The sequence below is a fragment of the Zootoca vivipara genome, chromosome 13 (assembly GCF_963506605.1).
Source record: "Zootoca vivipara chromosome 13, rZooViv1.1, whole genome shotgun sequence".
Lineage (NCBI taxonomy): Eukaryota > Metazoa > Chordata > Lepidosauria > Squamata > Lacertidae > Zootoca > Zootoca vivipara.
In genome coordinates this window covers 25,660,997-25,677,824 of record NC_083288.1, presented here as the reverse complement: position 1 = coordinate 25,677,824, position 16,828 = coordinate 25,660,997, and the positions used below count along the sequence as shown (strand labels likewise).

Genomic DNA, 16,828 nt, shown 5'->3' with positions numbered 1-16,828 from the left:
TGGAAGGTTGGTGGAAGTCACTACGCCCTGGTTTCGGCCATTTGTTTTGGATTTTTCTTATCCCTGCAGAGTATGTGAACCAGCCAGAAAACGGCCTTCCATCCAGCAAAGGCCTTCGACCGCCAGGATCCACCCTAGAGAAGCCAAAGGGTCACTTGGGCAAGAACGGGCTCATCAAGGAACCAAAGAATGCCTTCCATAGCAGCAGCAGCTTCAGCAACGTGGTGGAAAACCCAGAGTACCTGACGCCCTGCAACCTCCCCCTGGCCGGCCCTTTGCCTCAGGCCTTTGACAATCTATATTACTGGAACCAGGAGACTCCCAAGAACAACCCAGCAGAGTTTTTTGCCGGCTCTGCCGCTCTTGCCACTAACAGCTTCGCCACCACGCCGACGGCAGAGAACCTGGAGTATCTAGGCCTGGCCGAATCGGTTACTCGCCCCAAGGACTTTGCGTGAGGATTCTTCCCCTGTCACCACGGAAACCTATTTTTGATATTTAGGCAGCTCAGGACACAAACGAACGAACTATTCATGCATGCAAGATGAGTGGGATTCACTATGGCCTTAGCACAGCCCTCTTGAGGCCTACTAGGCCGCTCCTTCTCGTCCTGGTAGTTGGGCGAAAGCACTTTGTTTGTGACAATCTCCTGCCATGCAGTTTGGGCAACCCAGCTCAACTGTCATTTGACATACAGCAGGCATGTACAACAGGACGATCACCGGGGTGCTCCTGATCGATCCCCCACCCCCCAAAAAAGCTCAACAACACTTGGCAATGACAGGGGGTAGATCACTGCCAGTTTTTTTAATACTGGGAGTAGATCTCAGTCTCTTGGGAGTTGGACGTGCCTGACATACAGGGGAAAAGGGCTGCTCTTCTGCCCCCTCTTCCTCTACCTTCGAATACAAGACAAAGAGGGTCAGACCACTGACTGGGCTAAAGAACTAAGAGGTGGAACGATACTTTTTATGGTACATTTTTAAAAAACAAAAACTTAAGGGTACTGACGGGTGGGGAGGGGGAGAACCATGAGATCATGTGTTGTAAAACAGGAGGGCAACGCATGGGTGTCGCATAAAACGGTGGTGTGTTTTCTATTATTGGTCATTTAATGACAGTGGTAAAAAGAGAATGTGCTTCCTTGACATTCAGGGGCACCTGCGTCCTTACAACAGAGTAAACTGGTGGGGGGGGGAGGGAATGGTGATGTTCCTTAAACACAACATCTTGGTGGGGTCTGGGGAGGAAGAAGAAAACAATGTTGCCTAGTGGCGAGAGCCCCCTGTGGTGTTCCTTGCCACCCATTTGCCCTCTCAAGAAGATTCCAGAAGAAGCAGGTGAGGAACTAGAACCAACTTCATTTCTAGGCTTGGACAGCTTGGCAAACTTTCCCATTGTCAACTGAGAACAGTTGAGCATCTTAATTAAGAGAAAGAGAATAATAATTTTGGAGTGCTTCCCTCCTCCTAAGAAAAAACTCCATGTTTTGAACTCTCTTTTTGTATAGCGCCACATTTTATGCCCTGGTGGTTGTTGTGGCTTCCTGTTCTGAGGCAATGGGTGAAAAGGGAAGAAGAGAAGCTAAGCTGGCATGTTGTTTCAGAGGGGAGAGGTTAAGTCGCCCCATAGAACCAATATGTAACATGTAGGGGGGACCTGTGGCCCTCCAGAAATGGCTGAACGACAACTCCCATCATCCCTGACCATTGGCCAGGCCTGCTAGACAGTGCTGGCCAAAGATATTTTGGCACCTGAGACGAACCACAAAATGGCTCACTCGCCTCCCCACCATGGAAGAAGGGATGAAGATTTACATCAGGAACAGGGGGGGGGGAAATAAAGATTGATTTTGGGATCTGCCACCTGAGGCAGTTGCCTCACCTTGCCTCTTGGGTGGGCCGGCTAGGACTGCTAGGAGTTGCTGTTCAGCAACATCTGGTGGGCCAGAGGTTCCTCACACCACCAGGTGGGGCTGGGTGCATGCCACCTATTACATTGGAGAACGGGAAAGCCACAGTGTGTAGCTATGGGTGCAGCCATTTAGCTTCCCGAGAACCATATTCCTTTTTGCTTTTTAAAAGAGAGAACTTTGCTAATATGTGCTTGAACATGTGCTTGCGCAATGCCTGCGGAAATCTCAGAAGCCCGAGAGGGGTCTAAATTAAGGTTTCCAGAGATTGGAGATGGACTCCGCTTAGCTCCTTCTCCTGTCCATGACAATCGGAAATGCAGAATAACTATGCAAAATGGGAGAAATGGTGCAAAATCGCTCAGTTGCTGTAATTTATACAGACTGAGAAACAATGCACAAAGCCCTAAAGCAGGGCAATGGTACTCAGCGAATGAATCTGTGAGGACTATACTTTTTTATCTTTCAAACTTCACTTTGCCCCCAGCTCTTGGAAATGTTTTGTTGTCATTCCTCACTCCCCATGCAGTTGCATTGATTTTTGGGTGCCTAGCCTGGAGAATTCTGTTGAATGTTCCTTGTTTTTGGAATCTGGCCATGTACCAATCGCTCATTACTTTGGAAGGGTGTCCGAAAGCAACTAGGACAGGATGGTCCTTTTAACCTCAGCCAGCCAAAGACTGCTGGGATGTAGAAGAAAATGCAACAGAGGGCTTCTCATGAAGAGTGGTGAGAAAAACTACCACTGGCCTTTGATCTAGTGCAGGCATCCCCAAACTGCAGCCCTCCAGATTTTTGGCCTACAACTCCCATGATCCCTAGCTAACAGGACCAGTGGTCAGGGATGATGGGAATTGTAGTCCAAAACATCTGGAGGGCCGAAGTTTGGGGATGCCTGATCTAGTGCACCAATCACCTTTTTTGTGGTCCTCACTGGTTTTCTGTGCCCTGCCTCTTTCTAATATAGAGGCAGCCCTACCAATAAGCAGGTGACAGCGGCTGCTTCAATGTCTGGCTCCAGGTGCCATTAAGGGCAGCAAAAATTGAGATGATGAATCCAACTCATGGGGGCACAATTCACTGGGAAGTTCTCCTGCACAAACCTCATTGCAGCAGGTGGGCTGCCTTTCAGTTAAGTCTTGTACAGTGAAACATCCCTGGGGATGTGCAACAAAGACACATGGCAAGAACATAAGAAGAATCTGTTGGATCAGGCCAGTGGTCCAGCATCATGTTCTCACAGGGACCAACTGGACACGAGTGCAACAACACTCTCCCCACTTTGGTTTCCATTAAATTGGTATTCAGAGGCATGATGTCTGGATAGAGGCTATTTGGATTTCCTGCTTCCCCTACTAAAGATTCTTGAGCCAGCTCAATGAAAAGTGGTGTGTTCTTCAGTCTCCTTACATGTTGAGCTTGGCTGATGAGAGTCACAGCCCAAATTATCTGGACAGCACCAGGTTAGAGATTGTGGCACTAAGCTTGGCCCCAGTGCTCCCTATTCCGTTGCCTCCATTTCTGTCTTGTCAAGATGGTGGACTCAATTATTGTTTAAAACAAGGTGGAATGTTCGCTGTACCTACAGCCAGTCAGTCCCCTTCCTTCTTTGGGGAGCAGAATTTGGGGGGAAATTAACAGCACAAGAGACGTGGAAGTATGAATTTTGCAAAGAAACCAGGGAGCCCTCTCAGTCAGGGCAAACTGCCTGGTGAAGAAGCCTCCTGGAGCTGCCCCTCCTTGCATGCACAAAGGTGAGGGGGGATTACCATTAGCATCAACTGAAGAAATTCCCTAAGTAACACAAGACGGGCTTGTAACTTGTTTAGACTTTGTGGTGTGGGAGAAGGTGGGGAAATGACTTGTGCCATATCTAAAGTTTGTTCCGCCCCGACCCCTTGCCCTGTTCAACCTCTCTCTCTGAAACCTGTGTTTTCCAGCTTGTGGGTACATTGAAGGTATTCTGCTGTGGGTGACTTTTACAAAAATCAATTGTGTCATAAGTATTTGTATATCTGAGAATTGTACTGTACAATGGTTTTCATTTTCTACACTATTTGTCTTGAGTAATTATTGGAGTTTGTGAATTTGGTATACAGGGGGGGGGCATTTTTTGGTTGGATTTCAGCTCCCCTAAGTGAGATAAATTGCATTCTGCTGAATTCAGGATGTGGGCCTGATTGGGGTAGCTTCCTCTAGAGCAGTGTCTCCCAACCTTGGGTCTCCAGCTGTTTTCAGACTACAATTCCCATCATTCCTGACCACTGGTCTTGCTATAACTAGGGATGATGGGAGTTGTAGTCCGAAAACAGCTGATGACCCAAGGTTGGGAAACACTGATCTAGAGGCAGGCCTTTTATACACCAATGTGAGGCTGCAGTCTGTGGTGGCATTTTTGGTACCATTAAGGGGCAGAGACAGACCTGATCCATCATGGGCCCAGTCTGAAGGGAAGTTCTTGTAGAAGCCCAAGATATTGAAATAAATAGGCCTTGTGGAAGAGAACATTGGTTTCATTTACATCAGGAGTGAGGAATCTGTGGTCTTCTATCCTTCATGACCAACAGTCAGGGAAGGTGGGAGTTATAGTTCAGCAACATCTGGAAGGCACAACCTCCCACCCCTGCTTCAAATTTTCTGCCTTGGGGTTTGCTTCAGGCCCAGTGTCCTGTACCACTTTGTTCCTTGCCAGAACGTTCTAAATTCCTTGAAGATTCAGTCTTAGAACCAGTGTATGCGGAATATTGAAATGTGCTTTCAAAGTTTACTCTGACGATAGAATTTGAAGACTACTTTTTGTGTTCCAAAATCCCCGCTGCCCATCCTGCCTTTTGCCGCCCATTGATTTTCTTTAAAACACCTGTCTACTTTCCAACAGTTCAGTGGAAAAAAAAACCAACCCCCCCCCAATATAATATGTAAGAGAAGAGTATCTTAGCTCTCAAAAAGATTGTGCCTTCTGGAGTCAAGGCCTTTCCCCTTGTAAGTAAGGACTGGATAGGTCTGAGCTTTTAAAGACTATTTTTAGAAGCGTATATACAGAACTGGATACCATAGAGCAGTGGTCAGCAACAGACAAAATTGTGAGCTGACTGGCCATCGGTTACAAAGGCAAACACCAGCACCATTCTGCAGCAGTGATCACTCCCATGTAAAAGTTTAGAAACCACATTCTTGCTTTCTGTTCTAGGCTCTCTTCCTTAGCCCCAAAGCAAGGGCAGCTGAGCCTAGGACATGTTGGAATTGCTTAATATATGTGTTCCTATCAGTGCTGCTGCTTTTTCCCTGTAGGTCTCTGAACAGTTTGTTCTTTTGGGGAAATCTCAGAAGAGAACCACCATGTTTGCTTGCATACTGCACAGCTGCAAGTCACTCCTAGCAAAGGGTTGCCAGGTCTCAGCTAAGGTTTCCACTTTTAAAATGCCCCCCCCCCCAAGTCTCTTGCAGGTGTAAAATTTTGGTGTATGCCTTACTATCCTATGCAGAAGAAAATGCTAGACATGGGTGGCTTAACCTTCAGAACAGGAGAGCCAGACCTTTGAGAATAGCTTGCCCCTTGACTTCTCACCCTCAAATAACTCCTTGGCTAACATCCTAAAACTTTGGGTCAATGTGTGAGAACTGGCAATTTTGTACCCGATTAAAGACACTATATGTATCTGCCTTGCCTGGAGTGCGCCTCCAAGCCGAAGTCGCACCACTGTTAGCAGCACTGAGGTGACTTCCCCAGAGTGCAAACCTGGGCAGTGTGTATGGAGGTCCTGGGATGCCCAGACAACAAGACACGGCCTCCCAATGTCGCTGATGTGGTTCAAAGGAAAGCAGGGCAATGTTTGGCACCAAATTGGCCGCAAGAGTTGCTGGAAGGAGAGACACAAGGCACCATCCAGCCGTCTTAGGGACTCCACTCTGGCACTCCGAAGCGCCCTCTCAGATTGCATGGAGCCCGGACAGCCCCGTGGTTTTCCCCGGCGCTGAGGGCAATGAAACAGTCGTTGAGACGGCTAGAGCGCCGGTGGCGGAAAACTCATTTTGAATCAGACCGGACACGGGCTAGAGCTCAACTTCGAGCCTACCAAGTGGCAATGGCGACGGCGAAAAGGACCTTCTTCACCGTCTCCATCGCATCTGCAGAAAACAGCAGCAGGAGACTCTTCCAGGTGGTTCGCAATTTAGCGGAACCACCTGCTCCATCCGGGCCCAGTACAGGCCACATGATCTCCTGCAATGATTTTGCAAAGTTTTTTGCAGATAAAGTCGCTCAGATTCGGGAAGAGGTAGACTCCACCGTGGGAGCAGGGCCGGGGCGGGGGAGTGCTAGAGTCCTGTCTAGTCAAGTTTTGTGGGATCAATTTCAATCTGTTACCTCCGAGGATGTGGACAGGCTGCTTAGACGAATGAAACCAACCACCTGTCTCCTTGATCCTTGCCCATCCTGGCTTATAAAAGCTAGCCAGGAAGGGCTGGGCGATGGGCTTCGCGGGTTGGTAAATGCTTCTCTCCATGAGGGAGCCTTCCCAGACCCGCTGAAAGAGGCGGTTATTAAACCGCTTCTTAAAAAACCATCTTTAGATCCAGCCAATATGGCCAACTATCGCCCAGTCTCAAATCTTCCATTCTTGGGCAAGGTGATTGAGCGAGTGGTTGCGGAACAACTCCAGGCACGCCTGGAAGAAGCGGACCATTTGGATCCCTTCCAGTCAGGATTCAGGCCTCATCATGGGACTGAAACTGCCTTGGTCGCACTGGTCGATGATCTCCGGCGGGCTAGGGACAAAGGTAAGAGCTGTTTCCTTGTTCTGCTGGATCTCTCAGCGGCTTTTGACACCATCGACCATAACATCCTTCTGGACCGTCTAGAGGGCTTGGGAGCTGGGGGCACTGTCATGCAGTGGTTCCGCTCCTTCCTCCTGGGCCGTGTTCAGAAAGTGGTGGTGGGGGATGAGTGTTCAGACCCCTGGGCGCTCACTTGTGGGGTGCCTCAGGGTTCTGTCCTCTCCCCCATGCTTTTTAACATCTATATGCAGCCACTGGGAGAGATCATCAGGGGGTTTGGGCTGGGTGTCCATCAGTATGCTGATGATACCCAGCTCTACCTCTCTTTTAAATCAGAACCAGTGAAGGCGGTGAAGGTCCTGTGTGAGTGCTTGGAGGCGGTTGGAGGATGGATGGCGGCTAACAGATTGAGACTGAATCCTGACAAGACAGAAGTACTGTTTGTGGGGGACAGGAGGCGGGCGGGTGTGGAGGACTCCCTGGTCCTGAATGGGGTAACTGTGCCCCTGAAAGACCAGGTGCGCAGCCTGGGAGTCATTTTAGACTCGCAGCTGTCCATGGAGGCACAGGTCAACTCCGTGTCCAGGGCAGCTGTTTATCAGCTCCATCTGGTACGCAGGCTGAGTCCCTACCTGCCCACTGACTGTCTCTCCAGAGTGGTGCATGCTCTAGTTATCTCTCGCTTGGACTACTGCAATGCGCTCTACGTGGGGCTACCTTTGAAAGTGACCCGGAAACTACAACTAATCCAGAATGCGGCAGCTAGACTGGTGACTGGGAGCGGCCGCCGAGATCACATAACACCGGTCCTAAAAGACCTACATTGGCTCCCAGTACGTTTCCGAGCACAATTCAAAGTGTTGGTGTTGACCTTTAAAGCCCTAAACGGCCTCGGTCCGGTATACCTGAAGGAGCGTCTCCACCCCCATCGTTCTGCCCGGACACTGAGGTCCAGCTCCGAGGGCCTTCTGGCGGTTCCCTCATTACGAGAAGCCAAGTTACAGGGAACCAGGCAGAGGGCCTTCTCGGTAGTGGCACCCACCCTGTGGAATGCCCTCCCACTAGAGGTCAAAGAGAACAATTACCAGACCTTTAGAAGGCATCTCAAGGCAGCCCTGTTTAGGGAAGCTTTTAATGTTTGATGGATTTCTGTATTTTAGAATTTCTGTTTTTTTTTGGAAGCCGCCCAGAGTGGCTGGGGGAACCCGGCCAGATGGGCGGGGTATAAATAATAAATTATTATTATTATTATTATTATAGTGTAGGGTTTACTCCTTCGCCTTTTCTTCTTCCAAAGATGTCCCTCAAGGGGGCAAGGGTTTAGGACCAGAGTTTTCCTTCTCCTAGATGGGATACCTTCCCAGGTTGATGAGCCCCATCTGCCCCTCACTTCCCTCTTACATCAGGCATAGGCAAACTCGGCCCTCCAGATGTTTTTGGCCTACAACTCCCATGATCCCCTAGCTAGCAGAACCAGTGGTCAGGGATGATGGGAATTGTAGTCTCAAAACAGCTGGAGGGCCGAGTTTGAGGATGTCTGCTCTGCAGCATGCGTAGAAAATGAACAACTTCCGTACACACAAAAGGAGACAATTTACTCTGAGCACTTAACTTTTCCCTTTATATAAATTGGGACCAAACAGAAATTCATCAACGTTTGCAGCACATAAAGTAGACAACAGGAAGTGGTGGGATGCATTGCTGGCGTTCTCCAATCTCCCCCTTCTTAAAGAGTTAGAAGCAGCACTTATGTGTCACTTTGCACTTCAACTGTGGCAGATGTGCCAAAGTCGCCAATTGACAGATTAGAGAGGTGAAAACAGGGTGATAAAACCCAACAGGGTGGAGGCATGAAAGGGGAATTTCAGATTTAAGCTAGATGAGATGGATATTTATAACAATACACAGCAGCTCCTTCACACCTAGCAAAGCAAGAAGTGCTGCCTATTATGCAGAGAGCTTTCCCACCCCTGTTTTGTTTCATTGGCTGCTATATCGCACTGGCAGGGAAACTTAACAGCATAATCAGGCCATCATATACATTCTGTATTACTAACTAGGAGAGGAGCTGATGCAGGTCTAAGCATGCTAACTGCAAGAGATCAGGGTTTTGTTTTTCTACAAGGCATGTGTGTGTTCATATGAGCAATCTAACCAGAATTAAACATCTCAAGTCCCACGGGTTTGCAGCAGGAGAATTAAGCAAGTATTTCAATCTTGAAATCAACAGATCTTGAAAATGCTTCCTTGTATAGCTGGATAATGCTTGGTTTAGTTGGGCAGAGAGAATTATTACCATTATTACCATTGACTAAACAGCTTTGAAGAAGTAAGTTCTCACTGTATCACTAGCCTGTTCTGAACTATGCTGAGTTTCATGCTAGCCTTCAAAAAGAAGAAAAAGGCCAAAGCAACCGGCAGGTAAGTAGACTCAAGTGATAGGCATGTGCTCTATTTTCTCCTTTGTCCAAACATCTGGTCTGGCTTGAGGAGATCTGTTCAACTGCAGGTGCCTGCCCTGCCCTTATAGCTGCTATAATAAAAGAGAAGGCCCAAATCTCTGTTGTACAGGTTGCTATGGATCATGGGTGGGACTTGAACAAGCTCTGCATCACCACTGTACTGGCCAACCAGGTAGACCGTAACAACAAAAGATGAACGGCTTCAAGCTAAACCAAGCTTCCACTTTCAAGCCCACATCTGGGCAGCTGGGCGAGACAAGAGAAGGGGACAGCTGCAGAAGTGCTGTGGAAATTCTCCTACATACTGTGTGAAAAGGGAACAGCTTTCTACATTGGTCCCCAAGACTATAGTCTGAAGGTGTCTTGAGGTCCTTCAGAGCTTCCTGCACAGTATGAACCCTATCCAGACTGGATTTCAATGAGGGCATGACGAGATGCTAGCTCATCCTGGCTCAGAGTTAAAGGGGGTTATGGGGACCCGGGAGGAGGAAGATAGCTGATGTCCCAGGATGAACCACTAAAGATCAGAAGAAAGAGGTGACCCAATTCTGAAAGGAAATGGGGGAGGGCTTCATCCTTGTCACATTACACATAAGGACAGAAACGCAGCAGTCACGTTAAGACAAAATCCACTCGGGTCTTTTTAAAAACAGGAGAGGCTCCCCAAGCAGGAAGGCTGATCCGCCCAAATTAATTTAGCAAGCACCTTGTTCTCACCTCCTTAAAGTGGCTCAGGTTCTTGCTTATAAGGCTTCTTGTGTGTTAGCAACCCAAGTCACCTCCCCACCTACCAAGGTACTTAAACTAGAGTAGGAGGTGGAGGCGGGGAGAGCGAGAATTAAGGGTGGGCGGGCAGGTTTGGACCAGAGAAAAGAGAAACTTAAAGGATGACACAGGGTGGTCGGCTCTTGGTGATCTTCTCGAGGGGCTCCCCGTTGCCAGCCCTGCGGATGGCTTCAATGAGCTGCAAGAAGAGAAGGGAGGAAATTGGAAGTGTGACTTCTTCATATACAGCTAAAGGATCTGAATATGTTATTGAATGAAAGCCACCTGTTGAAACGGCTTCCTCTTAAGGTACTCTGGGAGATTGCATTTTCAAAATAAGTGCCAGCTGTTCAGCAATACATAACCATAGAGTCATAAACACCTTCCTTCCCCATAAGCTCACCTCTAGAAACTGAAGTTAGTTTTTGCAACTAATGCTGCACACTCTAGCAGCTGACCAATCAACTATGGGTTGTTTCCAACTAAATTTTACTCAGAGTAGACTCAAAGAGATTAATGGACCTAAGCATAGCTGTCAAGTTCTCCCTTTTTTTAAAGGAAAATTCCCTTATGCTGAATAGGCTTCCTCGTGAGAAAAGGGAAAACTTGACAGCTATGGATCTAAGTAATCTATTTATTTAAATGGTGAAGCCCAGAATTAGGAGAATACTAGTTTTTCAAGGCTATTTTTCTTTTAGGGGATTTTAAAAAACACAAAATCAAATATTAAAGCTGTCTTCATTTTCTAAAAAAAATTAGAAGTTAGAAAAGCTTATTTTTATTAAGCTGTGACTTATTTCAAAGAGGCACCAATACTGAACCTTAGGCAGCACACAAAGCTATTTAAGTTTAATTAGCTGTCTGCCTTTGAAGATTTTGAAACGCCACTTATAATACGCCACAACTGTGACAGATCTTTAGAGCAAGGGAGCCCGATTAAGAGTGCAGCTGCCTTTTAACAAAAAACAAGCATCTTCAAGATGTAACAGATCTTATAGATGTTAGGAGAAGCTGCAACTACTGTACTTGTATTAGGATGGAGAAATGCAGCTTGCCTGCATTTTGGAGTACAAAAAACTCCATGCACAATACAGTACATATGGGGAAAGGGTAAGTGCCAGCATATTGGACACTAGGGAATCGCACAGTGCCAGTGTCTGAAACTCCCATTGTTCTAGGTGCATTTTGAGACAGGGAATTTCATGAACGCGAGCAGTTTCTGAGCTCTGGGCGCAGTACTGCACCTAATGTTTCAGATCAAAACTGCCATTGCTGGAACGAAAGGACCTTTTTCTGCCTCCTCATTTCCAGCCACTTTGAGGACTGGAGAATGAACCCTCATAAGAATATTAGGGGGGCAGGCAAGTATGGCTTTTGTGTTTTGCAGTCTTCAGATGAGGACTAGACCATGTGAAAAATGAATATAAGATTTTAGCTGCAGTTCATTCAATTTCAGCTTTGTATTCTTGTTATAAAATCGTGTGCCTAGGCATTCCGTTGCTGTGCCCATAACCTAGGGTTAAGGCGCCATTTAGCTCCTAGCTTTCATATTTCAGTTTCTAACACTGCACGGTGCAGCTGTTACCATGGTGGCTGAAGCATCCTCCCCAAACTGGGGACTTGTACTGCTGCAGGGGGTGGGAGGGACTTACATCTTTCTCATAAGGGAATCCTCCATTTTCAAGTTTGGAGAAGATCAGCTGCCCATTTATTTCTATTTCAAAAGCACCTGTAAGGGGGGTAGAAAAAAAAAAAGAGACAATATAGCACGAGTAAAAACACAGCTCCAGCTTTATAGCAACCGCCCATCACCATTTCATTGCCCAGGTATCGGGCAATAAATCAAGATGGCAAAATATCACAAAGGAAAGACCAAACCCACAGAAGCCATGTGGCTTGAAGAGCAAGGAGGTCCAAGATGGCAGGGGCAAATCTAGGCTCTTTTTCACCCAGGTCAAAGACCCTGTTTGCAAAAAAACAAAACAAAACCCCACCACCATGCGTATTTGCATACACACACATACATAGGCACACACACATACACAGAGGCTGGGAGCTTCAATGGCGCCCCTCTAGAGGATAAACCCGGGGCAGAAACCCGGCTAGCCCACCCACTCCACCCACCCCAGCTACAGCTCTGCTAGATGGGAAAAGAGAAGGCACATCATCTCTCTCGCATGTCATTTGGGCTGTGTACACACTACACTTTTAAGGCACATTTGAAGCACCATTCCGCCCATCAAATAATTCTGGGCACTGTAGTTTGTTAAGGGTTGCTGGGAATTTTAACTCTAAACTACAGTGCCCAGAATTCTTTGAGAGTGGAAACGTGCTTCAAAGGTATAGTGCTCACACTGCCCTATTCTCTCTGGTTACAAAACCCCCAACTCCCAGGGGAGGCCATAGGCTAGGAAGCTTCAGACTGTGTTCCTGAGATGCCTGGGGTTCCGCAATGAGAAGATTAGCAATGGTTGACAAAGGGATCTGAAATACTGCTGGTGCTCATTGCAACTGAGTTTCCTTTGCTAATGTGCAGCCACAGGGGAAAAAAAAAGGTTGATTATCTTCTAGGACACAGGTCTTCAACTGGTGGGTCAAGGGACAGATCCAGTCAGATCTGTATGTCTGCCTCCACAACTGGAACCCAGCGATGCTAACAGAACCAACCCATTTCTAGAGCATTATTGAGCACTAGTGGTTTTCAGCCCGTTTAATAACGGGCGCTAGAATCCTGGGGTTCGGAGAAGCGCTTGCGCAGCGCTTCTCCGAACCCTGGGACCTGTCCTTGCTGTCGGTGGCAGGGGGACAGGAACAGAGGAGGAGAAAGCGCTGCTTTCTCCTCCTCCGTTCCTCTCCTGCAGCCGCCGACAGCAAGGAGACCTCCCAGAGTTCGGAGAAGCGCTTGCACAGCGCTTCTCTGAACCCTGGGACCTGTCCTTGCTGTCGGCGGCAGGGGGACAGGAACGGAGGAGGAGAAAGCGCTGCTTTCTCCTCCTCCGTTCCTCTCCCGCAGCCGCCGACAGGAAGCAGACATCCCAGGGTTCGGAGAAGCGCTTGCGCAGCGCTTCTCCGAACCCGGGACCTGTCCTTGCTGTCGGCGGCAAGGGGACAGGAACGGAGGAGGAGAAAGCGCTGCTTTCTCCTCCTCCGTTCCTCTCCCGCAGCCGCCGACAGCAAGGAGACCTCCCAGAGTTCGGAGAAGCGCTTGCACAGCGCTTCTCTGAACCCTGGGATCTGTCCTTGCTGTCGGCGGCAGGGGGACAGGAACGGAGGAGGAGAAAGCGCTGCTTTCTCCTCCTCCGTTCCTCTCCCGCAGCCGCCGACAGGAAGCAGACATCCCAGGGTTCGGAGAAGCGCTTGTGCAGCGCTTCTCCGAACCCTGGGACCCGTCCTTGCTGTCGGTGGCAGGGGGACAGGAACGGAGGAGCGCTTTCTCCTTCCTTCCTCTCCCCCAGCCGCCGACAGGAAGGACGCGTGCACTCTCCCCCCCCCCCTGCCTCCTCCAACCGCCGCTCCTCTCACGGGCCAGGGAGGGTTGTGAGGAGGCCTTCGCCGGCCTCCACCCTCGCTTCCCTGACGTGCCCTGCAGTGAGGCGGTGTCCGGCGGGAGCGGCGGTTGGAGGAGGCAGAGGGGGGGGGAGAGTGCGCGCGGGCAGTCTCTGCTGTCCAATCCCTGTATCCCTGGGGCACATGCGCAGTACCTCAGGGACACACGGGACATCTGGACGCAGGGACAACATGGACATTATTATATAGGATGCTTATGAGGCTAACATCCCACACAATCCTCATTTTAACCTCACAGGAATTCTGAATGATGTTCACCCTCATCACACTATGAATGGGGTCCTTACTCACTGCTGCTACTGTCAGCATGGAAAGTTCCACAGATACGATACCTGTCCCTCCAAGCCGGGATTCGATCTCCACGTCAGGAAATTCCTCTTTTACTGCATTTTCCAGCTCTAGGTAGGCAGACTCAAAGCCACAAGGTTTGCTAGGAAGAGAAATTTGGTTAGGGTGTCAAATGGAAGCTGAAGATGGCAACAACGAACGGAGAGGAGGACTTGTGAATGGAGTGTGTGTGGGGGGGTAAAATATTTGCTATTTGTATGTGACTGCTTTTGTTTAAAGGCAGCGCTGAAGTGGAACACCTGTTCAGCTGTGACTGGCCTTTGAAAAAGGCAAAAACTTGCACAAAGAGCTTGATCCAGGCCCCCATTATGCAGGATCCCTGGTTGTGTGCCTTTGTAATAGAAGAGTGCTGAATGAAGTACAGTGGTGGAGTCTGATCTGAAGTTTCAGGGCTTCTTCCTTCTTCCCAACTCCGGTAAAATAAAATCCCAAGGCAGCGAGGGCAGACTACCTGTTCCTTGTCTTAAGGGTTCTGCCACTGGCTTCCCTGTCACCCCACCCTCAATCTACACATCATTGGAAGCAACAGGCACTGGGCTAAGCATTTCTACTGGTTTACATGAGTCATCCTACACTTGCTAGCTTAGTCCGCTCTGTCTGCCCCGTCCCAGGCTCCACACATTGATCTGCCAGTGAGACTAGACCAAGTGCAGTCAGAACCCATCCATTCTAGCTTTGTCCCCCAACCTTCCTTCTGGCCAAGTTATGTAAAGGCAACATTGATGCCCAGGGCAATGAAGGTGACATGCAGTGCCAACCATGGGTTGTTTGTAAGCAGGAAGACAGGCTAGTAGCAGGTTAACAAAGGGCTGGCTGAGGTTGGCGGGCTGTACTGCTGTTCTCCATAATAGACCAGCCTTCCCTGACTAGAGCTGGTCTGGAAGGAGAAAGCTTTCTCTACGGCTCTCAGAAACGCCGAAAGCAAGAGGGGGCAGCCTCAAGTTTGCCAAGAAGTTCATCCTGACTAATGGCAGACTGTTGATAGCTCTGTCAGGAGAGCATAAGACTCTTAATCTCATGGTTGCATGTTGGAGCCCCACATTGGGCAAAAAGACTCCTTCATGGCTGGGGGCTGGACTAGATGACCCTCGTGATCCCTTCCAATTCTATGATTTTTATTTTTTGGAAGGGGTGTGTGACACATAAAGGTGTAAGACTCGCTTTGGAAGCTCCTCAGGGCAGGCCCTTGTCCTTCTGGTTGCGAGGCGTCCTTCAACCGTGGCTCCCCAGGAGTTGCTGGCAGGGCCGGATTTAGGTTTGACGAGGCCCTAAGCTACTGAATGGGGCCTTTCAATGTCCAGCTGTCCTTTGTCAACAACAAATCACCACTGTTTTTTGGGTTGAATATATGCTATATGGTAATTTATGGACCTAATAGGTTTCTAAAGCCATTTGCACGTAACAAAATATGTATTTTATCAAAGTAATTGTTGAACTGAAATACAATCAAAACAGGGTTTTTTTCCTTTAATTTTTTCGGGGGCCAAGAGAGTGGAGCCCTGGCCTAAGCTATAAACTTGTTTAGCTTGTACATAAATCCGGCACTGCTGGACTTCAGCTCCCATCCCCCCCCCCCTCGCCACCATCTAACGCTGCGAAACGCAGAGGAAGAAAAGAGCGCACGCGGGAGGGGCGTGGCTAAATCGAAGCTGTTCGGAGCCAAGCAGTAAACCGCAAAATCTTTCAAAGAGGGAGGGCGTGGCCAGAAGCGTGCGGAGGGCGTGGCCCGAGGCGGAAAGTGGGCGTGGCCACGCACTCCCGAGCCTCCTTCCTCTCTCACCAGTATTCCACCACGATCCGAACTCCCGCTCCGGTGGCTGCCGGGGCCTCCGCAGCTGGCTCGCCGGACCCGCTCATCGCGCCGCCTCCCAGCCAGGGAGCAAACCAGCCAGCAGGCCCAGTCAGTCCCTCCCAAGCCGCAGCGTCGAGAACGTGAGGCGCGCTTCCGTCGGGTGTGGCGTCACGTGCGTGGGGCGGGGAGAGAGGCCGGGTGAGACGGCGCTTCCGGGTTTCCGGGTTGTGACGCAATCGGGCGCGCCGGCGATCCCTGCGTCACGCGGAGGGGGCGGTTTCCAACGTTTTCCTCCCGCTCCCTCCTACACGCACGCACGCACGCACATCTTGTTCTCGCGGTCTCTTCTCCCGCTCGCGAAGAGAGCGCCGAGTGTTTTGGTGCCCCCTGGTGGCTCTTAGCGGGAAGTGCAGGCTCCGCGCAGGATGCTTTGCCTCACCTTCCTCAGGCAGCTACCATGGGGCTGACCCTTTCACTTTGTATGTAGGGTCTGGATTCCCCCACCACCACTCTTCTCACCCCACCCCCACAAAGGAGTTCAGGCAGGTGCTCCTGCACCGTGAGGGGTTGTGCAAAAGAAGAATTCAACAGGTGTAGCTTGCACGACGAGCTGCGCCAGGCGAATTTGCTTCTGCCACTCCTTGTGTGGAATCTGGTCCCTTTAGGCAGGTAATAATAATACTAATAATAATTATAATAATTTATTATTTATACCCCGCCCAACTGGCTGGGTTTCCCCAGCCACTCTGGCCGGCTTCCAACAGAAAAATAAAATAAAATAATTGATTAAACATTAAAAGCCTCCCTAAACTCCCTAAAAGTTCCGTCCTATCCTGTGGGGGATGGGCAAGTGACCACCAGCTTCTTATCAACCCCATCTCTCCAGTCACAGGAACACATCTGGGACTCTTCTGCTTGACATCTGATTCCCCTCCTCACTCCAGCTCAGAGTCCTGCCATATCTCCCCAGAAGTCCCAAGTACACACATTTTCTTCTGGCACTTATGGGGCACACACACATACACTGACATCCTCTCCTCTAGGACAGACACCTCAGACATTGGCTGGTGTTGACATACTTTTTAAGACCTATCAGTGTTTCCCAAACTTGGGTCCCTAGCTGTTGTTGGATTGCAACTCCCATCATCTCTGACCACTGGTCCTGCTAGCTAAGGATGATGGGAGTTGCAGTCCAACAACGGTCAA

At 49.3% G+C, this 16,828-nt stretch overlaps 3 protein-coding genes across 4 annotated transcripts in view; 2 read left to right on the top strand and 1 right to left on the bottom strand.

Annotated features, from left to right (window-relative positions):
* ERBB2 (erb-b2 receptor tyrosine kinase 2) overlaps positions 1–3,965 on the top strand; it is a 60,683-nt gene extending 56,718 nt beyond the window's left edge. The window contains exon 27 of the mRNA XM_035134300.2: positions 70–3,965. Within this exon, the coding sequence (XP_034990191.2) occupies positions 70–458 (389 nt within the window). The 3' untranslated portion in view covers positions 459–3,965. The remainder of the gene's footprint in view (positions 1–69) is intronic.
* Positions 3,966–8,796: 4,831 nt separating this feature from the next.
* MIEN1 (migration and invasion enhancer 1) lies at positions 8,797–15,742 on the bottom strand. Its single transcript, XM_035136646.2, has 4 exons — positions 15,611–15,742; positions 13,815–13,912; positions 11,568–11,644; positions 8,797–10,114 (listed from the first exon to the last, which is right to left on the bottom strand). The coding sequence occupies exons 1-4, from the start codon at positions 15,685–15,687 to the stop codon at positions 10,031–10,033; spliced, it is 336 nt and encodes a 111-aa protein (XP_034992537.1). The 5' UTR covers positions 15,688–15,742; the 3' UTR covers positions 8,797–10,030.
* GRB7 (growth factor receptor bound protein 7) overlaps positions 15,716–16,828 on the top strand; it is an 81,750-nt gene continuing 80,637 nt past the window's right edge. For both annotated transcript variants that reach the window (XM_060281502.1, XM_035136641.2), the window contains exon 1: positions 15,716–15,820. The gene's annotated coding sequence lies outside the window, so the exon portion shown is untranslated. The remainder of the gene's footprint in view (positions 15,821–16,828) is intronic.